Genomic DNA, 24,821 nt, shown 5'->3' on the forward strand with positions numbered 1-24,821 from the left:
GCGAGAAGCATTACAAACAGTAACAACAAGAAGTTCCACTCTATAGCTAGAATTCAAATTTACAAGCGGTGAAAGAATATTACAGGGATATTTGAGAATTTTCTTTGACATTTTCGAAGAATATTAATGCGCTTTCAGTTCGCATGTGGAGCCACTTGAGATAGCCCTTCATCTTCCAGAAGTGTATATCGATCGATATGTGGCGGTGGTGATACTGGCATCTTGCTGGCATCATGCACAAAACTTGGCCCAAAGTACTGCAAACGATACAAAAATCAAGTTCTAGGTCACCGGAAAAACTAGATTGGGAGGCAAGCAAGCTATAAATTATCAAATATGTGTAACATTTCACAAATTAAGTTGCTAGGAAAGCATTTCAACAAACCATTTCTGCATAAAAGTTCTCTTTTTCTCTCTTCTCCAACAGTAATTACTAGTTCATAAACTGTGTGTTTGGAGGACATCAATCAAGGCCACAATACAAAACAAGCCTTTAGACAACTTGGTTTTATGAATAAATTCTTCTTTGCAACTTGTTCTTATCAGGTGAAAAGTGTTTTTATGAGCATCACCAAATAACTTCAACTTCTCTAATATTTTCTCGGATTCTTACAAGCATTCACAGGATGTTGTGGTGTACTTTGTTCAGACAGAACTAATGCAAGAAATATATAAAATTACCCTAGACAAAAATATGCCTTGCATCCAAAGGTCTTGAGAAGGTAGAATGCAGTCTTCTCTACTTGTCCACCCATCCAAGCTAATAGCTACAGACAACATTTTCCACCTTCTTCTTGCCACAGTACATTCTGCACTGCATAACTTCCCGGTATTTATATATTAATCAGCATAAGCATCTAAATAAATGAAACCTTAAAGAGCAGATCCTCAACATTGAGATCCTTCCATGACTCAAATTTAAGACTACGCAATAAAACAGGAACTCATGAATCATGTTTGTCATTGTTCACTCTTTCGCCATATTCTTTGCATTCCTTGTGCTTTAAGGCCACGTTCCTAAACCTATATACTCCTAATTTACATTCTCTTTTGTCTACATAGTGGAACTTCCACAATGTGAATTTGCACGGTGCGGTTGTCATCATGGATGCCAAGTTCATGCAGACTTGAAATGACTTTGATGGATCAGGCACCCTCTAGTTGGGGTTCCCCTACATGACTGAGCAAGCCAACTGCTTAAGATGAGTAGAATGTATTATAATTCATTATCACATTTGACCCCTCTATCTTCCATTCTCACTCCCATATAATATGAACATAGAAAAACGGTTAGAGAAGAGAATGAGAAGACAGAGAAGAAAGGGAGTACATCACCTTTCAGTACTTCAGTCATCATATAATTATAATATGTCTGCACATGCACATATATCTAGACAAGCTTGTGTGTGTTGCTTGTGTGCTGAATATAACATTTACTGCAGACTTTACAATGTGTGACACCTTCTCTTTCATGACTTTATTTTTATGACTTTAGAAGCCTTTGCCGCGCACTTTAGGATGTGTGACACTGTCTTTCCTAGCATTATCTGTTTAGAAGACCCCCATGACTCATTCGAACTAAGAGAAGCCACAATGTTTTGCATCATATTGCTTCCTATGAATGAATACAAAGAAAAATTTAGAACATAAAACAGCAACTGGAAGAAGGGAAAGATCGAAAGCTTACAAAGTAAAGTGCTGCAAAAAATGCGATAGTAATCAGAACCAGAGGCTGAAAACCCAAAAAGAACGTGCCTCCAATGCTTAGAAGCAGTTTTGCCTGTGGAATCAAACCCTGCATCAAGAAGAACCGTGCATTAAAATCTCCCATGTTAATGAGAGAAAGCAACCAAATCAAGACTAGTCAAACTGCTTCGTACAAACCAAATTATGCTAATACCGCCAACAAAATCAAGAGGTTTTAATATGGATTGTGGAGGCACCAATAATGTATAGAAGGATATTGACTGCCGTGATAGTTAACAATTAACAGCAACATCATAGTAAGCCAAGAAGGCATACATGTTGTCAAAATCATACGTGTGAATAGCACATAAATATATAAGTATGAAGTAAATTACCAAAAGCCTCATTCCATCATTGATCCGACTAGGGAAAAGAAAGACATTTTTTCAGCATGCTCAACTCGAATCTCTTAAAGAAAATCTAGAAAGATAAAAAAGTGGAAAATTGGCGAAAGTAAGGTCTAGGTCTCTTTTTTCATCAAAATAATAAAATTGAATTACAAAATATCATTTATACCATTGAGATCTGCCATTGCACAATTCAGGTTGAATTCTTTTCCTAGTTACAAAAAGTTACAGCTTTCCCGAATAAAACATGGCTAGGGGAAAAGCTAAAATTCTTTTCTTCAGCCACTTCATCTAATTCTTCCTGAATTGCGAGATATGCCTGGTCAAAATCTTTTCTTAAAAAAAAAATTGCTTTAATCAACCCATTTTGAGGCCCAAATGATGGAACTTGATTCTGATCACACAGCGTGTTGTATCCTTCCGAGATCATGCCATGCCTTGCATTCGAAATGTTACTCAATTTCAGAAAAAAAAAAAAAGAACCTACATCTTATAGGTAATTTACGGTCTCCAAAATTTTGACATGCGATTCGGCTTGCCAATATAGCAGATCTCTCTCTCGGACCCTGTCCAATCTCTTTGAAAAAAATTGCCCATACCATGTATATGAATTTAACTTATATAGTGTTGATACTTGACCTTTTCTAAAGGTATAGATTTATGCATTATGTTCCCCCTTCCAAATAGATACTATCCAATATTTTATATGGAGTGTCTTTCACTTTACATATTCCAGAAACCCATATCCAAATGATTTTTAATTTGGCTAACTTGTTTGACAAGTAACATATTTTATTAAAGTAAGATGATAAGGAGGCCTATAACTGCAAGTCCATTCTTAGACCATGCCTCGTGAGTATAATGTTACGAACAATGGTTAAGATATTTAGTAATGCACAAGTCATCTAGCCACCTGAACAGGAGCGGCCCAATGTATTTGGGGGCCTAAGGCCGTTTTGTCTTTGAGGTCTTTCCTGCAGTGGGCCAGCCTATAGCGAACTCGCAGAGAGGCTTTTTTCTTTCCATTTTGTCTTTGAGGCCTTCCCTGCGGTGGGGCTTCTTTGGGCCAAGGCCTTAGGCGACCGCCTAAGTCGCCTAAGGGTTAGGCCGGCCCTGCACCTAAAAGACTTCAAGAATTTATAGTGCCTCAACACAAATTTTCAAAGAATAAGGAAAAGAAGTTATCCTAGCCAACATGATATATGTCTTGCAAAAGAATACAAATATAATAAATCAGTTTAATAAGTTGCCTAATCATAAAATTGTACGAGCTAGAAGCAGATACCTTATGTAGGATATAATAATATTGTTTGACAAGTATTCCAACAAACATACTTAGGACTCAAGTAAGGTTGTCTTACGCTCTCATCCTTTATGTAATGGGTGGTCAGGTCCAACCTTCTCTCAGCTATAGCTGTTACCTTTGATTCTGACTAATTACTAGTAATGATTACCTTGTCAACTTGCATACATCTCTCTTTCCTTTGGAAAGCTCAAGTCCATCTATTCAATGTTGAATTATGAATCACAGTATGACTTGTCTGATTTCCAAAAGCTACAGAAAATTCTCATCCTAAATTCCACCCAGTACACATTTAATTCCTAACTAAGACAACCCCGGACAAAAGACGTGCATATTCTTATACCTGAAAGACCATATGGAGGTAAGGTAAATCCACATTACCGTTGAAATATTTCAACTCAGACGCCCAAAAAGCTGCCCTCTAAGCCTCAAAATAGTGTGCATAAAGAAGGACAACATCACTGACCATTAACAAGCAAGCAATGTGATCAAACTACAGTTCACAATGTTTGCACATGTCAGTATTGTTGAATGCTTAGCCATAAACATGTTGCATTGAAAAATGAAAAAGTCCTCAATTGACTTTGGAAGTGCATTGATTGACAACAATTTGATGTTTGTTGGTCAATAATACCACATCAGGGGTCATATTTTAGTATGCATAAAAAATAGTTCCCTATTGTTATTTATGTATTAACTGTGAGTTTTCTTTAAAATCTTTTACAGAATCTTCCTTGACTGATGATTTAATCTTTGTTGTACCAAGATGATGTGCCACCCGAACGAACACTTGTCACTTTTTGCCAATTGTTTGAGAGAAAACTGTTTTCTAGCCAATAAAGACATATTTTCGTTTTAAATAAGAATAAGATAACTTTGTGGAACAATCACCTTCCATATCGAGGAGACATGTAAAAGGGAGACGAAATGACAATAGGATACAACCAAGCCCAAATAATCTCAAAAATATATTTTCTATTAGATGTTACTTTCTCTGTCAGTGGCAATGCATACATAAGCATGCTCCTAAGAGAGAGGGAATATCTCTTTTCGTGACCCTCGCACAACCCCCATCCTATCTTTCCAAGGAAAGCAACCAGTTCTGGTGGTCCCATGAGTAAAGAAAGCCCTTCCCCCTCACTTCAGAATGCCTACTGGTGAAGAGTATTGATTATTCCCATCTTTCTATTGGTGGATAGTATTGATCTCTTCCATCTTTCAGTCCTTTGCAATGATTCTTCACTTCTATATGAAGCTATTCTCTTATCTTTTCCACCATATTCCTCATGTTAACTATTGCAGCTGCACTACTCTTATTTCATTTCCAGTCTCACTTGTTCCCTTTTGTCTTCTTTACTCTGTTTTCTTATTGCTTGCATCTATCTTCTCTTAATCATCCTCCCCCCTCTCACCCCCATTACTTGCTACAAATGGCATCCCTCCAAATTTTTTCCTTATGACAACCCGTCCTAAGCTATCTTAACTTCTTCTCGTTACTCGTTAGTCATCCATCAACACAAATCCAAGTAATGAATTATATTTTCAACACAGTTAACATTAAATCCACCTTAAAAGAACAACAATTCGATCAATAATTCTCAGCACAACAGAAAACAAATGCTAAAGATCCCATTATTCATCAAACCATGGTCGTAAAAAATGACCTTTTTTTATATTAATTCTGGTTTCCAAACGGTAGAACGACATACGAAATTGAGATGGCGGAGGAGATGATGGGTACCGACCTTAAGGCCCTCACTGTTCAACGCCATGGAATGCTTCCTCTGGTCTGATATTCCCTTCTCGAAATCCACCGACGCGACCCCGTTCCTCTTCATCTGACCCCTGCTCCTCCCCCTGGCGCCACTCTCCTCCTCCTCCTCCCCCAATCCATACGAAGACTCCCTGTTGCTCTCCTCCAACAACGACGTTGGCGTCATCCCTCTCCTCCTCAGCTCCTTCATGAAAAGCGATTCCGGCGGCTCCTCCCCTGGATCCAGACTCCCAAAAAACCCAATAAAAACCAATCAAAACGAACCTTTCGATCAAATAGACATCGAATTCGAGAAGGAGGCGGCGTTCTACCATTGGAGTCGCTGTTGCTCTCCTGGAGGCGGCAGTGGACGGTGAGGGCACCGGGGCCGGAAAGGCGGCGGGACAGGCGGCCGGTCCGGAGGCCGATGGCCGTCGAGAGTCCAGGTCTGGCAAGCTGGAAGCAAGCCATGGCTGCCAATTTTGGGAGGCGGGAACCTAGGGTTTCTCTCGGGGGGGCGAGCTAGAGCGTTAATGGTCGGCGGGGGATGCGATCGGTCACCACGCGGGTGGCGGTGGCCGTACGGACGGAGCGGAGGACGGCGGTAATGATGAGAGATAAGAGAGCCCGGGGACCGCCGGTTTTAAAAAAAATCATTTATTTTATTTTACGAGTTCTTTAGTTTTGCGCGCCGTCGCTTCGTGCGGCCGTGCAGACGCCAGGTTACGTGCATGGTGATGCTCGCCTCCACGTGTAACTTTCACGTGGTGGTCGATAGGTTCGATTGCGGGTACAGTGGGATTCGGGGGAGACGAAAGGGCCCACCAGATACTTGGGTCCAAAAAAGTGCTGCAGCGGGTAATTTGCTTTTTTTTTTTTTTTTTTTTTCTGGTGCAACGGGTCACACTAAAATTAACCATAAGTACGTCCAGAATAACCACACTACATAATACTCTAGGGCCAACAACACGTACTCCAAAACCTCCTACAAGACAACCCCAGAATGGTATGCTGCATAAGAAGTGACCCAATCCGTCGCACTATTCGTCTCCAAAAGACATGTAAAACTTGGAAGGAATCAAACTCCTCCACAAAATGACAAATATTATAGATTAGGGGATGCCGTTCTGTCGTGGTATGCCCGCTCTGGATCCAGTCGATCACTATAACCAAATCGTTCTCAAAAAACCCGTCGAGCACCTAGATGTACTTTAGCATGAATGAGGACCTCTTACGCCGCACGCAGTTTCGCGACTAGAACAGACTTATCAAATATATGCCCTCCTCCAACTACAATCAGCCTAGAATTATAGTCTCTGATCACAAAATCCACACTGCGTTTGTTGCCGCCCTCTCAGATGATGCCGTCAAAATTCACTTTAAGGAAACCAGGTGGTGAGGGCTCTCAGGATACCATCGGTATCAGAGAACTCTTCGAAGAGTAGTTCAGGGAATTCCGATGAACAAAAATCATATGGGCGAACACCAATATATATATATATATATATATATATATATATATATATATATATATATATATATATTATATTTTTTAGTATAAAGAAGAAATTTAAAAATTATAATTTTTTTACTAACAAAGTACCAGTTTTGGAATTTAAAAAAATAAAAAAATACAATACATATCGCCAAATAATGCACACCAAGCAAATTAATTATTTAGCAAGTCAATACACATATCTAAGTAAATTAATACGTAATTTCTAGAATATGGTATTCACCGATACATAGTACGCGATCAGATGATACACATTTAGTAAATTAGTCATCTAGCAATCCAATATACACTTCAAAGCAAATTAATATAGTTTCCATAATATCATATTCACCAATACATACTACACTGTCGGTGATACATAATCATCGACTCTCTGATGCATACTTTAAGTTTATCTGATATATACATGGCATCGATCTTATATACACTTTTAGGTGAATCAATACATAGTTTTCAGAATATACTTTTTATCGGTATATATTATATGGCTAGATGATATATACCAAGCAATTAATTATCTCATATTTATTTTTTAAAAAAAGTTATGAGATTGATAGGTTCCATTAATAATATGAGTTTTATTTCTTATTTGCTTTTGGGTTTTTTCCTTAAAATAGACGTTAAAGGAAACATGGTAAAACAAGAGTCCCACCCTATAAGATATTCTATAGTTTTCGCCCGTTATAATCTTGTTAAAATTCTAATAGGGTTGATATCCAAGCGGATGTGGATCAAATATTAGTATATTTATATTTATATTTATTTTATTTTACAAATATAGATATGGATATGAATATTAGTCACATGCAAAAATTTATATTCATATTTATTTTAAACGAATATTTATATAAATCGGATACTGAAAGTATGGATATAAATGGATAATTGAATTTCATGATCATAGAATCAAAGATATTACTAAGTGGATGATAAATCAAGTTAATAGCATAATAATATGATCATTTATTTTTCTTAAAAGTTCATGAGTACTATATAAAATTAAATAAGATTATAAATAAAATTAAAAATTTGAATACAAATTGGATAATTATCTATCTATATTCATATATTTTTTTGACGGATATAGATACGGATAGAGATATTAGTCGGATGCTCCAATTTTTATTCATATTCGGATAGATTTGGATATAAAAATTGATATTATTCGATCTACTCTTACCCCTAAATTCTAAACATATAGATAAATATTAAATAATATTTTCATCCCTTCTTGGTGTTTTCTCTCGCTTTAATTTTTTAAATCATGTCGATGTTACAACGATGAAAAAGATTATATCACACTAGATATTTGATTTGTGTGATTTTATTTCACTAGCAAGGCTCCGTCATTGTTCATAGCCCCCTAATCATAGGGAAAAGGCAATGATAGTTTGCCTCCATGGAGGCACCTAGCAAAATTCTATTGCATTTGTGTAGAATTAGCCAAATTTGATGTGTAAGACTGGTTCTCTGTGCTCTTGGTCACGAAAGAATATGCTCTAGATTAAGTTTATACTTGTATTTTCCTAAGGGTGAGGAGATACTCCGAAGGGCTATTTATTTCACGGGCATTATATAGTAAATTACATTTACAAAAAAAAAAAAATGAATGAGTTTTACAAATGTAATTGTTAATGAGTTGTTTTCATGAAATTTGTTTTACAAAAAATAAGTTATAAATGTGTCTTAGGCAAAACAAGTCTTTCTCTCTGTTTTTTTTTTTTTGCAAAATTTGTTGTAGAGAAAATAATATTTTATAATTATCTATTAAAGAAAACCTCTAACTAGTCGTTTTGTACACTTCCATGCGATGTGTACATATTATATCACCATCACCGCTGACCACATCAAACATAATAACAATTTAACATTCAATCTAGTGAGATCTCCGGGTGGAAAGGGTACCAGTTGCTTGGACTAGGTGCAGTGGATTGCAACAATCACGCAAAAATTTCTTGTTCCGATTTCAACATTGCACTCTAACACCATACGCTACATATATTATTGCCCAATCTATTTACTAGCTTTACTCCCATAGTGTAACGTTTATTAATTTTGTTTAGTCTAATTGGGATTACAATTAATGTACTCGTGCTAAGCAAACGCATTGCGAGCTGTACGTTCTCCTAAATATAAATGACCAAGGGAAGGGTTATATGGCAAAGAACCACATATTCACTCAACTATTTTACCACCAATCTGTGGTGGAATTACAATCACAATGTAACATGGACCTGACTCAGACTGCGGATGATATTATGGTCCAAATCGCGTGGTAGAATTGATTGGCTCGAGCCTTTTCTCCAAGCAATCATCCAAATGGGCTACTATCACATTTGATGTGCATCTGACCACAGAAGGTAAAATGATTAATGTAGTTTTTGAGCAACTGTTTAATGTTTCTTTCTTTTTTTTTAACCAGTATTTCATGGACATCTAGATTAGATTGGTATAATGATATATGGGTGAATTTGGTGGTATAAGACTCAGCTTGATTCAGATGGCTGGACGCGTATATTAGAATTTTGTGTCGTTAGATCTTATCAACCTAACAAATGGGCCAACACCGAGAGAAATTATTAGGTGAACTAGATCTATTGCGGACATAGAATGAAATCATCCTAGGATGAAATTATTAGATGGATTCAATTTACCGTAGGTCTATGATGGACTTGATCCACCTAATAATTTTTACAAGATGAGGGTTTTCATGAATTGCACTTCCAAGATGAGGGAGCAGCATAATCCCATATCTTAGACATTCACATTCAGAAGAGGATGGTCTACGGGCTAGGAGAGTAGGGCTTTGTAAAATTTGCGTTGAGCTTAGAATAAAAGTCACAACGTCAAGTTGGATTGGGCTAGAATTCAGCCTAAGTTCAACCCAAATCCAATATAATCAAACCCGATCCAATATAATAAATAATTAACTTATATCTATATTCATAATATTTATATTTCAAAAATGATTTTTTTAGTATTAGTAAAATATAAACGAGCTCCACTAGTTGGATTCTGGTTGAAACTAATTCTTGGAAAATATCTAATAAATAGTGATTCGAGCATTCGAGCCAACTGGATCAAAACAATATGATATAATCCGATCAAACCCAATTCCGATCTAATACGAGTTTAGGTTAAGATTGAATTAGTGTGAATTAAACAAATTATTCCAGACATGAGCCCAATTTTTGTTAAATCATGATTGAAAACAAATATAGGCAGTGGATTAAATTAGAATCAGCACTCAACTTGATCGAATCATCTGACATTTGTAGCTCTAGTTGATGGAGAATTCAGAGCAATCAAAGATACAGTGCATCTGCGGTGTTACCACCGCCATGACACGCAAACCAATGGACCGGCACATGGGAAGCCTCTGTACTGAGGACTCGTCCTTGATGGACGTCCAAGGTTTAAACACGGGCTATTGATGAGAGTGCGGGGATTCAAATTTGGAGGACGAGGAGAGAGTGCGGCCATAGTTGAAAACGGAGAGTTGGATAACGAGATGAACGGGCAACTACACCATATTCTCTGATTTGTCAATGATGAGATTAAGATATATTTGGCTAGAGAGAGTTGAGCTCTAGAATAGGGATGGAAACGAGTGACTCTGATTCCAGCAGTTTGGCTGAAAAGAGTCATATTTCCATTCCAATTGCAGGAGAAATGAGAATGTCTCGATCCTTCAAAATCTAATTCTGACTCTTCCTTAGTATTCAATTAGTATTCCGATTCCGATTGTAATTCCAGTTATAAAGCAAATGCATCGGAGAATATGGTCATTTTGATTTTCATTCTAATTCCAATTCCGATTTCAATTTCAATTCTGGTCACGAACCAAACACACCCTTAATGTCTTAATATTGTTCAAGAAATAGATATGTACGGAAGCATTTCAATTATGATACTCTAATCCATTTCGAGTTTCCTTTCAACCTGTTCTATCATTTAAGATGTTGAGTTGAGCTAGGTTGGTTTTAGCTTTATACCTCTAACAGTGCGTTTGGTCATGACCAAAATTCAAATCGAAATTGGAATGAAAATTGGAATGGCCATATTCCTGGTACTTTTAGTTCATGGCTGGTATCAAAACCGAAATCGGAATAGGATTTGAATGCTAGAAGAGAGTTTGAATTAAGTTTTGGAGGATTGGAGCATCCCTATTCTCTTCTAGAATAAAAACAAGAATATACTTCCTCTTCACCAAACGTCTGGAATGGGAATTACTCATTCCCATCTCCATTCTAGAGCCCAACTCCCTCCAACCAAATATACCCTAAAATCAAAGTATCCTTGGAATATGCATCATGCTCACAAAAACAATGTCTCTAAAAGATCAAAATCACGAATATGCATTACTTTTACTGTAAAATATATTCATGATTTTAGCATTCCAAAATTGGTTAATTATCTCCAAAAAGGAAAAGAAAGAAAGAAAAAAAAATCTCATCCACCACATAGAAAAGATATAGAAGAAATTGAGATTATCATGGAAACTCCGTGCTACCTCTTCTTGCATAGCCATAGGCCGTTCTCCTTTGCTTTTTATGCCGTCCAAGCAATTAGAATTTGCTCTTAAAATCTTTCTTTCCTAAAGATGACAATGATGACTCACATTTCACCATAAGAGTGGTCACAGTGAGGTGAGCCACAGTTGCTCGCCATGGTTTTCTATTTTTTCAAAATGTTTGAAGAAAAGAAAGGACAAAGAATGGAGGACAAGAGCCAAAAGGAACCTGAAAGCGATGAAATAGTTCTATGATATATATCGCTGTAGAGTTTTATGGAAGCCTCCTAACTCCATTACTTTCATCACCAACCAACTGTAGCTGAAGAGCTTATAAGCTACAGTAAATGACGCCTGGGAAGGTTTCAGAGAGAAGTTTCAGAGAGAGAAAGAGAAGAGTTTTATTCAATACAACATCATACTTCTGAGATTATTACATTCCCTTATATAGGGATCAAGATCGAATCAGTTGAACTGGAACTGTTACAACTGATTCGGTTTAACCAACTGATTCTGGTAAGAGAGGCTTCTGGAACCAGTGATCATTCAAGACCCCCCGTCAAGCTGAGAGGTCGGAAGAACATGAAGCTTGGAGCAGAGAAGATGATGCCGTTGAGAAGAATGAGCTTTTGTAAACAAGTCTGCTGGTTGGTCAATAGAGGATATGTGGCTGAGTTTGATTTCACCAGAGTTCACCTTCTCCCTGACGAAGTGATAGTCAATTTCTATATGCTTGGTTCGTGCGTGAAAAACCGGATTAGTGGCCAGTGCCAAGGCAGAGACGTTATCACACAAAAGTTCAGTGGGGGTGATAGTAGAAATGTGAAATTCACGCAGTAACCGGCGAAGCCAGATGATCTCAGTAGATGTAATAGCTAACGCCCTGTATTCGGCCTCCGTAGATGATCGGGCAACCGTAGGTTGCTTCTTGGAGTACCAGGAGATGGGATTATCTCCAAGAAAGACGCAGAAACCAGTCGTGGACTTGCGATCAAAGGGGTCACCAGCCCAGTCCGAATCACAATAGGCGGTGAGGACGAAGGAACTGGGACGGTAGTTCAGTGAAAAATCCAATGTTCCTTTCACGTAACGAAGCACTCTTTTAAGCAGCTGATAGTGAGAGGTCAATGGTTTATGCATGAATTGACATAGATAGTTCACTGCAAAAGTAAGATCTGGTCTAGTAATAGTCAGGTATTGAAGGGATCCAACAAGTCGGCGATAGAGTGCGGCATCTGGAAATAAGATAGAATCTGTAGAGGAGGTCGAATGCTTTGTAGGTAAGGGAGAGGACACTGGTTTACAGTGCTCTAACCCAGCTCGTTGCAGAATGATGTTTGCATAGTGCTGCTGATGAAGGGAGATACCTTGAGAAGAGAAGACAAACTGCACCCCTAAGAACTGAGACAGATTTCCCAAGTCCTTAACTTTGAACCAGAGCTGAAGTCGGAGCAGAAGATCAGCAATTGCATCCTTATTATTGCCAGTTAATAGGATATCATCGACGTATATTAGGATGTAAATATGGACGCTTTGGCAAGCAAAGAGAAACAGAGAGGGGTCAGCCTTGCTAACAGTGAAGCCTTGGTCAAGAAGGAAAGAGGAGAAGGTGGAGAACCATTGACGTGGTGCCTGTTTCTGTTGGAAAAATACTGTCCCAGAAAATTTTAAATCTATAATACTCTACTTCAATAAATAATAGGCAGAAATAGGCTTAGAGAAAATAAATAGAGAAAGTGAAAAAATGGAACCCGAGATGCTGAGGCGTGGTATGTTGGTCACTTTCCTTGAAGTAGATTTCGCCGCTTTACAGTGCACTAGGCTTAGATGGCGTTCTACTCCTGAGATACAACAGCCTCTCGCACTGTTCCTTCTGCCTCAATGATTTGCACGGATCAAAGAAGCCTTCGAACCCAGAATCAGTATGCAGCAAGCCCGTTGATTGAAAGAAAAACAGCAAACAGGAAGAATAGAAGTTCTCTGTTTTCAATTTTCTATATACTGTCTAATCCGAAGAGGTCTATTTATAGACTTCTTCGGGACAGACGCGACCCAAAAACGATCCAACGGTCGAAACCGGTAAGAAAGTTTGAAAAAACACTGGGAGTATGGCCAGCGGATGCGAGGTCGGTTGCGAAGAGGTGCTATCGAGGAAGCGACGTGGCTCCTCGTGCTAAGGGTGCGAAGCACGACTCATGCGCCTCTTGGCTCATCGCACCTGTTGTCCGACATCGGCTCCTCTGGGCTCATTGCACCTGTGGTCCGACCTCAACCTCGGCACCTCGGACGAGCACAGGCACAAGGAACCTCGGACGAGCAGGGCCTCAGTCTCTTGGACGACCTCAGCTCTGGGTCGCACAGGTGCAAGGAACCTCGGACGAGCAGGGCCGACGAGCAGAGGCACGAGCGCAAGGAAACTTGGACGAGCAGGGCACATGCGCAAAGAACCTCTGGTCGCACAGGCACAAGGAACCTTGGACGAGCAGGGCCTGTGAGGCGCAAGTAACCTCGGACGAGCAGGGCCGAGCGAGCACAGGCTCGAGCGCAAAGACCGTCGGGTCGGACGAGCACAGGCACAGAACCGAGCCTTCACGTAAATAAATCCTCCATATGAGAGATTTAAAAAAGGAGGGAACAGAGATTCGAACCACCTACCTCAAGCACCTCAAGCGGGCACACCAACCATCCACACCACACTCCCTTCTTAACATATATACATAATATATATGTTTTAAGTATGAAAACTTTTAATCATTATTTAATAAAAATCTAACATTCCCCCACCTGATTAAAATGTTTTCAAAAATAAAAATAGTCAAATCGGGCTTGTTTATGTCACGACTTCAATAAAGGTAGCTTGCGGCTTTGAACCTTTACCTAGTGAAAGTATATTTTCATCTGAAAGGTATAGTGGTAGCTAAAAAGCTTTGAACCAAATCCTTTGGTTCAGATTTCTATATACTTCACCCATGACAAATGCAAATACTGGGTTCATTATAGGTGGTGCTTTTTCTGGCCTTATGCACCAATATCTCAGTTTCATGAGTGCTCTAGGGGTTAAACCCTTATCCCCATAGACTGCGGCCACACAGTCACACTCACATAGGTGAGTCCTCTAAGGGTGCTCGCAGCACAGCACCTTGCCATAAACTCGGACTCATTCAGAGTTTTAAACTCTTCCGTATACCTCTGCTGTATTTAGCACTCACATCACAGGGAGAGACCAAATGACATAAAGTCATTTTATTATAGTGCTAACTAATCATTAAACAACTTGTTTTTCCCGTTGAACCTTTCATCTTGGGATCTCCAGTCAGAATAGGTTGGGTTGCTATTGTCAATGATTCCTTATGGGTTTCAATCCCATCCCCTTTGATGTTTCTATGACTTTGCTTCTAGCCAGTCCTTTAGTTAAAGGATCTGCTAGGTTATCTTTAGATCCAACAAATTCCAAAGTTATGATACCATTTTTAATTAGGTATATAATAGTCTTATGTCTCACACTAATGTGTCTTCTGTTTCTCTTGTTATACTCAGTATTTCTACAAGTATTAATTGCAGCTTCATTATCACATAACAAAGAGATAGCAGGTATAGGCTTTTCCATAATAGGTATTTCAGACATAAGATTCTTAAACCATTCTGCTTCTTGACTTGCAGAATCTAAGGCTACAATCTCAGCCTCCATAGTGGATCTTGTGATCACAGTTTGTTTGGATGATCTCCAAGCAACAGCTGCACCACCCAACATGAATATGTATCCACTAGTTCCTTTTCGGTTCACTGAATCAGTGATCCAACTAGCATCACTGTATCCTTCAAGTACAGCGGAAAATCTTGAGTAATGTAAACCATAATACATGGTACCTCTCAAGTATCTAAGTACTCTATCGAGTGCTTCCCAGTGACTAAGACTAGGGCAACTATTAAACCTACTGAGCTTTCCTATAGCATAAGAAATATCAGGTCTACTTGTATTTGCAACATACATCAGTGTCCCAATAATTTGAGCATATTTCTCTTGGGCCACTGGATCACTTTTATTGCACTTCAAGTTCAAACCATGCTCATAAGGTGTACTCACTAGTTTACAGTTGTACTTATCAAATTTCTTCAATATTTTCTCAATATATTGTGATTGATCAAAAATTATACCATCAGGTATTCTGGTAATCCTGTTACCAAGAATTACCTCTGCCTGACCTAAATCTTTCATATCAAAATTATTAGACAAGAAAGTTTTGATATCAGTCACCATATTCATATCAGTACCAAAAATTAAAATATCATCAACATATAAACACAAGATAATACATGAATCATTTTCTAACTTTGAATATAAGCACTTATCTGATTCATTTGCTTTAAAGCCATAAGAAATAATTATTTTATCAAATTTCCTATGCCATTGCTTAGGAGCTTGTTTTAAACCATAGAGGGATTTGACTAACCTACAAACTTTTCTTTCCTGTCCTTGAGCCACATATCCCTCTGGCTGATCCATATAGATCTCTTCCTCTAAATCACCATGAAGGAAGGCAGTCTTGACATCCATTTGATGAATTATCAAATTATGGATTGAAGCCAGTGCAATTAAAGTACGAATTGTGGTTATCCTGTTACAGGAGAATATGTATCAAAGTAGTCAATACCCTCTTTCTGAGAAAAGCCCTTAGCAACTAATCTTGCTTTATATTTTTCAATAGAACCATCAGGTCTTAATTTCTTCTTAAATATCCATTTACAACCTATAGCCTTACTACCAGGTGGTAAGTCAGTTAAAAACCATGTTTTATTAGTCATAAGTGAATTCATTTCACTATTAATAGCTTCCTTCCAAAACATAGAATCTAATGAGTTCATAGCATCTTTATAAGTTTTAGGATCATCTTCAACCATAAAAGTATAGAAATCAGATCCAAAATCTTTCTTTTTCCTAATTCTTTTTCCTTTACCAAGTTCATTAATATCATTAAGTTCATTTTCATTTTCATTATTAGGAATAATTAGAGAATTAGATGGCGAACTACAAGATGCATCATTAGATCTATCTATTACATGCTTTTCTATTTTATCCTTAAATGAAAAAATGTCTTCAAAGAAAGAAGCATCTTTAGATTCAATTATAGTATTCTTATCTATGCCATTAATATCAGAATTAATGACTAAGAACCTATAAGTAACACTATTAAGAGAATAACCAAGAAACACAGCATCAAAAGTATTAGGTCCTAATTTTCTTTTCTTGATTAAAGGAATATTAACCTTAGCCAAACAACCCCAAACTTTTACAAAATTTAGGTTAGGTTTTCTTCCTTTCCAAAGTTCATAAGGAGATTTATTAGAACCTTTAAATAGAACCCTATTAAGCAGGAAACATGCAGTAAGCATTGCTTCCCCCCACCAAACCTCAGGTAAACCTAAGTTGGCAAGCAAAGATCTTACCATATCTTGCAGAGTCCTATTTTTCCTTTCAGCCACTCCATTAGACTGAGGTGAATAGGGAGGTGTAACTTCATGTAGAATTCCATTAACTCTACAGAATTCATTCAAGTCATTAGAGGTATATTCTCCTCCTCTATCTGACCTGAGAATCTTTATTCTCTTGTCAAGTTGATTTTCTACTAAAGATTTGTAAGTCTTGAACATCTCAAATGCTTCATCTTTAGATTTCATTAAATAAACTTGACAATACTTAGAATAATCATCTATGAAGGTAATGAAATACCTTCTACCCCCTTTAGTCAAAGTTCCATTTAGATCACATACATCTGAATGTATTAATTCTAATAAAATTGAATTTCTATTTACTATTTTAAATGGTTTTCTAGGTTGTTTAGATTGAACACAAATTTGGCACCTTTTCTTTTCATTTAATGAAACATTAGGTAATAAACCAGAGCTAATCATTCTTTTAATAGTATTATTATTCACATGTCCTAATCTAGCATGCCAAAGAGATGAAGAACATATTGAAAGCACAATTTTATTATTGTTATCAGAAGAAAAATCCAAAGATACATTATTTATTACATACAAGCCATCACACTCATAGCCTTTGCCTACAAATGTTCCATTCTTTGTTATAATCACTTTCTTAGATTGAAATAACAAAGAATAACCACTTCTATTTAGAAGAGATCCACTGATCAGATTCCTCCTTCCATCGGGCACATGGTACACATTAAATAGTGTAAGCACATTCCCAGACGTAAGCCTTAGAAGTACTTTCCAGTTCCAAGCACTCGTGCCGAGGAAGAGTTCCCCATAGTTACTGTTAGGCCGCTCCGGACCTGATAAGTAGTAAAAAGGGTATGATCAGTACACATATGAACATTCGCACCTGTATCCACTAACCAATCGGTAGAGCAAATTGCCAAATTTAATTCTGGACTTAAAGTTACATACCGATCATCAGTACTAGTAGGACCTGTACTGGATAGCACCATGTTGGTTTGTGGATTTGCAGGTTGAGAAGGCGCATGTTCATAGTTCTGATACTTCTTCTTCTTCATCCGGCATACTCGAGCCATATGACCGAGTTTCCCACAATTGTAGCAAATCGGCTTCCGATCATTCTTATTGATATGATGTTTTGGCTTCATAGGTTTTCTTTTGTTTCTAGGTCCACCCTTTTCAAATTTGGAGTTCTTGAACTTATGGGTCTTATTTTGGCCTTCTACAAAGTTCACCTTGGTTAGAAGCTCAGGATTCATGAGTTGCTCATTATCTTTCTCAAGGTGTTGTTCTTGGATCCTAATGGCAGACAATAGAGTTTTCATTGTCATATCCTCGGTTTTATGTTTCAGGGATAACCCAAAGTCTTTCCAAGAAGGTGGGAGCTTGTCAATGGTACAAGCAACTTGAAGGCTCTCAGTTATACCCATTCCCCTTAAGCCTAATTCATGATAAATCACTGTTAACTCATGGGCTTGGTCAACTACGGGCTTGGTGTCAACCATCTTATAAGACAGGAATTGACTAGCAGCATACTTGTCCATTCCGGCATCTTGGATACCATATTTCTTATTAAGATCATCCCAAATCTCTTTGGAGGTTTTAAAAGTGCAGTAGACATCAAAAAGGGGATCAGTAAGATAGGACAGAATCCTTCCCCTACACAGGTAGTCTTTCTTCTTAAATTTCTCCAAATTACAAGTTCTAGCTGGTTCATTCTCTTCCTCATTTGGAGGAGAGTCAAAGATTATGGAAAATAACCCAAATGTGGTTAAGAAGATTTCTATCTTCTGTCTCCAACGCTTAAAGTTATTTCCATTAAATTTTTCAGGAGGAACCGGGTCACTTGCATTGGCCATTGGGGTAACTCTAAGTACTAGCCTATTATATGTAGGAAGAAATCTACTTCAAGAATGTTGGAAAAATACTGTCCCAGAAAATTTTAAATCTATAATACTCTACTTCAATAAATAATAGGCAGAAATAGGCTTAGAGAAAATAAATAGAGAAAGTGGAAAAATGGAACCCGAGATGCTGAGGCGTGGTATGTTGGTCACTTTCCTTGAAGTAGATTTCGCCGCCTTACAGTGCACTAGGCTTAGATGGCGTTCTACTCCTGAGATACAACAGCCTCTCGCACTGTTCCTTCAGCCTCAATGATTTGCACGGATCAAAGAAGCCTTCGAACCCAGAATCAGTATGCAGCAAGCCCGTTGATTGAAAGAAAAACAGCAAACAGGAAGAATAGAAGTTCTCTGTTTTCAATTTTCTATATACTGTCTAATCCGAAGAGGTCTATTTATAGACTTCTTTGGGACAGACGCGACCCAAAAACGATCCAACGGTCGAAACCGGTAAGAAAGTTTGAAAAAACACTGGGAGTATGGCCAGCGGATGCGAGGTCGGTTGCGAAGAGGTGCTATCGAGGAAGCGACGTGGCTCCTCGTGCGAAGGGTGCGAAGCACGACTCATGCGCCTCTTGGCTCATCGCACCTGTTGTCCGACCTCGGCTCCTCTGGGCTCATTGCACCTGTGGTCCGACCTCAACCTCGGCACCTCGGACGAGCACAGGCACAAGGAACCTCGGACGAGCAGGGCCTCAGTCTCTTGGACGACCTCAGCTCTGGGTCGCACAGGTGCAAGGAACCTCGGACGAGCAGGGCCGACGAGCAGAGGCACGAGCGCAAGGAAACTCGGACGAGCAGGGCACATGCGCAAAGAACCTCTGGTCGCACAGGCACAAGGAACCTTGGACGAGCAGGGCCTGTGAGGCGCAAGTAACCTCGGACGAGCAGGGCCGAGCGAGCACAGGCTCGAGCGCAAAGACCGTCGGGTCGGACGAGCACAGGCACAGAACCGAGCCTTCACGTAAATAAATCCTCCATATGAGAGATTTAAAAAAGGAGGGAACAGAGATTCGAACCACCTACCTCAAGCACCTCAAGCGGGCACACCAACCATCCACACCACACTCCCTTCTTAACATATATACATAATATATATGTTTTAAGTATGAAAACTTTTAATCATTATTTAATAAAAATCTAACAGTTTCAGCCCATACAGAGCTTTCTGAAGAAGACAAACGTGCTGAGGGTAGGATGAGTCGACGAAACCCGGCGGCTGTTCCATAAGCACCGTTTCATTGAGTGTACCATGGAGGAAGGCATTTGAGATGTCCAGTTGTCTAATAGGCCAGTTAGAGGTCAGGGCAACAACAAGAAGCACTCTGATTGTTTGAAACTTAGCAACCGGACTGAATGTTTCAGTGTAATCAACACCAAACTCCTGATTGAACCCTTTAGCAACCAAACGTGCTTTGTAGCGTGCGATGGATCCATCTGAGTGTTTCTTGATTTTGTAGGTCCATCGACACCCAAGAACGTTTTGATCTATTGGTCTGGGAACAAGTCTCCAAGTTTGTTGATCCATTAAGGCATTGAACTCCGTAGACATTGCCTGACGCCAATTAGAATCAAGAACAGCGGTAGAGTAACAGGTGGGTTCAATGAAGGAAGAAATATTTGTGTGAAGGGAGAATATTTCCTTGGGTTTTAGAGACCCAGTTTGTGATCTGGTTATCATAGGATGTCTGACTGGTAGTGGCACAGACGAGGATGTAGGAACGGCAGTTGAAGGTACCGAAGAGAGTAAGGGTGTGCCAGTATTAGTGGTAGTATGAGAAGAAGAAGTGTGGGAAGAGAGAGGTAACCGATCAGTGGCCGTTGCAGACGAAGAAGAAGAAGATTGTACTGCTGGGGTATGAGATGGACGAGGACAGGTTGAAAAGTCCGGAACTAGCAACGGTGTAGGTAGCACTGGTGGACTTGAAGAGGAATAGGTTACCTGAGAGAAAGGAAAAATATGCTCATCAAACTGAACGTGCCTGGATATAAAAACACGACCTGTTGTAGGATTGTAACAGCGATAGCCCTTGTGTTGAGTAGAGTATCCAAGAAAAATACAAGGAAGAGAGCGTGGAGCCAATTTGTTATGCTGGTAAGGCTTAAGCCATGGGAAGCATTGACATCCGAAGATCCGAAGTAGAGAATAGTCCGGAGGATGTCCATGGAGAAGCTCATAAGGTGATTTGTGGTGTAAAATAGGAGACGGTGCACAGTTGATGAGGAATACAGAAGTTAAAAGAGCTTCTACCCAAAATGAAACTGGGAGAGAAGAAGCAATTAGAAGACTTCGAATAGATTCCAGGATATGTCTGTTCTTTCGCTCTGCAACCCCGTTTTGCTCTGGAGTATGAGGAGACGACCGTTGATGAAGAATACCATACTTAGAAAATAGAGAAGAAAATTTCTTGGAGATGAACTCACCACCACTGTCTGAACGAAACACTTTAATGGAGGCTGTGAATTGAGTTTCAACCATTCTCTTAAAATGTATGAATATAGGTAAGACATTTAATTTGTATTGAATTGGACAGACCCAGGTAAACCTGGTAAAATCATCAACAAAGGAAACATAATATTTGAACCCTTGCTGTGAGGAGACAGAGGAAGGTCCCCAAACGTCCGAATGAATGAGTTGAAGAGGAGCTGTAGTGGTATGAACTGCCTTATGAAATGGTAGTCTGCTGCTTTTGGCCATACGGCAGGCCGGACAGGAGAAAGTAGACTGCTTGGTGCTAGGAATGAGCCTTCTTGACATAAGAGTGCGAAGAACAGCAGAGCCCGGATGACCAAGTCTTTGGTGCCATGTATCATGTGAAGTAGTGGAAGTTAGAAGAGCAGTAGAACCAGATGGTGAGGTATGAGGGTTGGAAGTAGTGAGTTGAGAAAACTGAAGAGGGAACCTGTATAACCCATCAGTACATCGACCGTGAAGAATCGTCCTGTTGGTGATGTTGTCCTTAATAGAGCATCCAGAAGAATTGAAGATCAGGGTGCAGTTATTATCACAGGCAAGTTTGTGAACTGACAATAAATTATGTGAAATACCAGGAGTATGAAGAACTTGGGACAGTTGAAGATTATGGGACGGTGTTTGAAGAATTCCTGTACCAGTATGATGAATCGGAATGGTGGAGTTGTTGCCTAAGGACACATGATCATGGCCTTGATACGGTGCAGAGTTCTGAAGGACGGACGGATCAGGGGTCATGTGGGATGTAGCCCCACTATCAACAACCCAATCAAAAGTTCTTGAGTGCTCAGAAGGATTAGCCAGCAAAGCCTTCTGACTGAATGAGGAACGAGACGAATCAGACGAAAAAGTAGGATCCAGTCTATGCCAGCAATTGATTGCCGTGTGACCTCGCTTAAAGCAAATTTGGCATTCTGGTAAGCTTCTAGGATCTTTGCCTCGGCCTGACGGGAACCAGTGTCCGGATCGACCGCGACCACGGCCTCTGAAGGGAAGCTCCCTGCTAACAGAAGAGAATCGGCCTCTTCCTCTCCCACGGAGAGAAAGTAGTGCGAGATTTGTGTCAAAATTAGTCGACTGCTTGTCCTTGGCTGTTTGAATGATTTCCTCACTGCTAAGAAGGGCATATAACTCATCCAGATCAAGTGAAGAGCTTCTAACTCTAACAGCCGTTGCAAATGAATCATAGAAGGAAGGTAAACCATTCAGAATATGTAGTATAATATCCTCGGTATCAGGCTTAGACCCGGCAGATGCAAGAGCAGTGACGATATTCCTAACATGAGTCAAGTATTGTTGCATGGATTTGTCATTTTTCTTAATGCTGTGGAGCTCGTTCTTTAGTTGAATGACATGAGATCTTGATACGGAGTTCAACCGACATTCTAAAACAGACCAGATCTGATGCGTGTGTACCAGATTTATGACGAATGGTAGAATTGATGGAGAGATAGTTGACTGTAGAGCTGATGCCAAGAACTGATCAAGGAACAACCAGTGGTCAGAGTCAGCGGAAATACCTGAGGTTGAGGACGAGGGACCTTCGAGAAAATCATGATACCCGCTTGCTTTGAACAATCGGATGATCTGGGATTTCCAGGTGAGAAAATTGTCTGCAGTGAGCTGGGTGGGAACCAGGGAATTTATTCGAGAGATCAGGAATTTCAGTTTGGATGGTATAGCAAAATCCTCAGAATCCCTTGTGTCATCTCTTGTTCTCATAGTATCCATTGAATCTGGGTCGGTTTGTTCATCAAGTTCTGGTAGAACTACCTCCAGGGTGAATGAACCGGAAGACATAGGTTGTGGTGAAGCTGCAGCTCTTCATTGGTTGAACTGCAGCAGGAAGCTGATAAGAACTACTTCTTTGATTTGAAAATTGGAGGATCAGTTCTTGAGAGCTTCAGACGAGTATTGGGAAGGAAGAGGGTAGGAATTTGAGGAGGAAAGTAACCCGCTCTGATACCATGAAGAGCTTATAAGCTACAGTAAATGACGCCTGGGAAGGTTTCAGAGAGAAGTTTCAGAGAGAGAAAGAGAAGAGTTTTATTCAATACAACATCATACTTCTGAGATTATTACATTCCCTTATATAGGGATCAAGATCGAATCAGTTGAACTGGAATTGTTACAACTGATTCGGTTTAACCAACTGATTCTGGTAAGAGAGGCTTCTGGAACCAGTGATCATTCAAGAGTAGCCACCCGGCAAATACTGCTATTGAACAGTATTCGGTACAAACCACACATACTATTACTGAATCATAGCTCAAAAATGGATAAATTAACGGTCAATTGGCTAGCTTTACAAACTCTGATCTTCTCGAAGGTATTCCATAAACATATCTGAATCCTTTGTTTCCATTGCATGGCTGGTAGTATGAGGAAGCTTTCTTGACCATGGATTGTCTTTTGCACCTAACCTCCTTTTGATGAAAGCCAATTCCTTCTGGTGGGCGGTTCCCACTTTAATAGGAGTAGCTTTCGTGCACACATCATTTTGATTCTTATTAATTCTTTGTTAATTATGCATGAAAAACGCCGATCAGGAATAGCCAAACAAGAAGTGCATAAATATAAGTTTGTAAGGTTGTACTGATCTCTCCAAGAAAAAAAAAAAATCTTTATAAATTAAGGTTGGCATGTCATTTAATAAGTTATCTGAAATAGTAGGACAGGAACAATGTCGTCACTGCAGCTACCAGATTATCCATTTCACTTGAATTTATATTTACTATGGTACTCTAGGGGTACAAAGGAGGAGGCCATGACTGGAATTAAATACCGTTTGGTTTGCATGAATTTTTTTTTTAATTAAAATATTTTTTTAAGAAAGATGATTTATGAAGATATGATGATTGAAAAAATGATTTTAGCATGTTTGGTTGATCATGAAGAAATGACACATTTTAGAATAGCTTATGTTTGGTTAGTTGTATGAAATACATATTATACTTTTAATAAAGAAAAAAAATCTTACTTATAGATTTTGATGGCTCAAAAATATTTTTGAAAAAAAATCTAATTTCCAACTAGTAGAAGAGTAGCTTTTTAGAACAGTGCTTATCAGTACCATACATAGTTTTTTAGCTTTGTTTAATATAAGAAATTATATACATATTATTTATTGGATACATAAACTCTTAGATGCAAAGATTCTAAAAAAAGAGAAAGAAATTTGTAGGATGCAAAAGAAACTCGGAAGGAAAATGAAGATCTTACAGATGGGATAGACAACTTGATAAAAAAAAAGATAGATAGAGAGACTAGACAAAGAAAAAAAAAAGAATGCAGACGGTCTCTCTCTGTAGATAATCTCTCTTGGTTGTGTGTATGTTTTTATATTTTCTTTTAAATTATGGGCTTGACAGACTTTGTTAGTAGGAGGACTTTTATTTCTACATGACTTTTAGATTTTCTCTTTAAAATGGGTCTCAAAAAAAATATGGCAAAATAAGAGTCCTACTCTGTATAATATTATATAGTATCCGCTCTATATAATTTTTGTTCTTTTTTTTTCCTTTTACAGTGCAACACTCTCGAAGAAAGAGAAATCACCAAGATAACTACCTACACGGTAGAGCCAACAACTCTATTTTCCACTTTAAAAGAGGGTTTTTTTTGTATGTATACTCTCCAAAATATACAAAATTATATGAATATCTTTATAAAATTGCTATTTGTATGTATACCCTCATAAAATACTTATTTTGCATATATATCATTCTTTATATATATATATATATATGTACCATACCATCTAATACTATTACAAAAATAAACAATTTAAATTTAAAATGATTAAAATA

The 24,821-nt window shown here is 38.7% G+C and overlaps 1 protein-coding gene across 2 annotated transcripts; it reads right to left on the reverse strand.

Annotated features, from left to right (window-relative positions):
* Nucleotides 1–10: 10 nt before the first annotated feature.
* LOC103704258 lies at nt 11–5,727 on the reverse strand. 2 transcript variants are annotated; one of them, XM_008787474.4, is made up of 4 exons: nt 5,482–5,727; nt 5,142–5,386; nt 1,688–1,795; nt 11–257 (listed from the first exon to the last, which is right to left on the reverse strand). In XM_008787474.4, exons 1-4 carry the CDS (start codon nt 5,618–5,620, stop codon nt 135–137), a joined length of 615 nt encoding a protein of 204 aa, XP_008785696.2. In that variant the 5' UTR covers nt 5,621–5,727; the 3' UTR covers nt 11–134. The 2 variants fall into 2 exon arrangements, with proteins under 2 accessions (XP_008785696.2, XP_008785698.2); XM_008787476.3 differs by lacking the exon at nt 11–257 and adding an exon at nt 1,204–1,615.
* Nucleotides 5,728–24,821: the final 19,094 nt, after the last annotated feature.

Source organism: Phoenix dactylifera, chromosome 15, assembly GCF_009389715.1.
Source record: "Phoenix dactylifera cultivar Barhee BC4 chromosome 15, palm_55x_up_171113_PBpolish2nd_filt_p, whole genome shotgun sequence".
NCBI classification, from domain to species: domain Eukaryota; kingdom Viridiplantae; phylum Streptophyta; class Magnoliopsida; order Arecales; family Arecaceae; genus Phoenix; species Phoenix dactylifera.

Coding starts and splice junctions, on each gene's coding strand:
- LOC103704258 (XM_008787474.4), bottom strand. CDS start 5,620: ATGGCTTGCTTCCAGCTTGCCAGACCTGGACTCTCGACGGCCATCGGC. Junction 5,387..5,481: donor GAGCAACAGCGACTCCAATG/GTAGAACGCCGC, acceptor GTCTGGATCCAG/GGGAGGAGCCGCCGGAATCG. Junction 1,796..5,141: donor TGAACAGTGAGGGCCTTAAG/GTCGGTACCCAT, acceptor TTCTTGATGCAG/GGTTTGATTCCACAGGCAAA.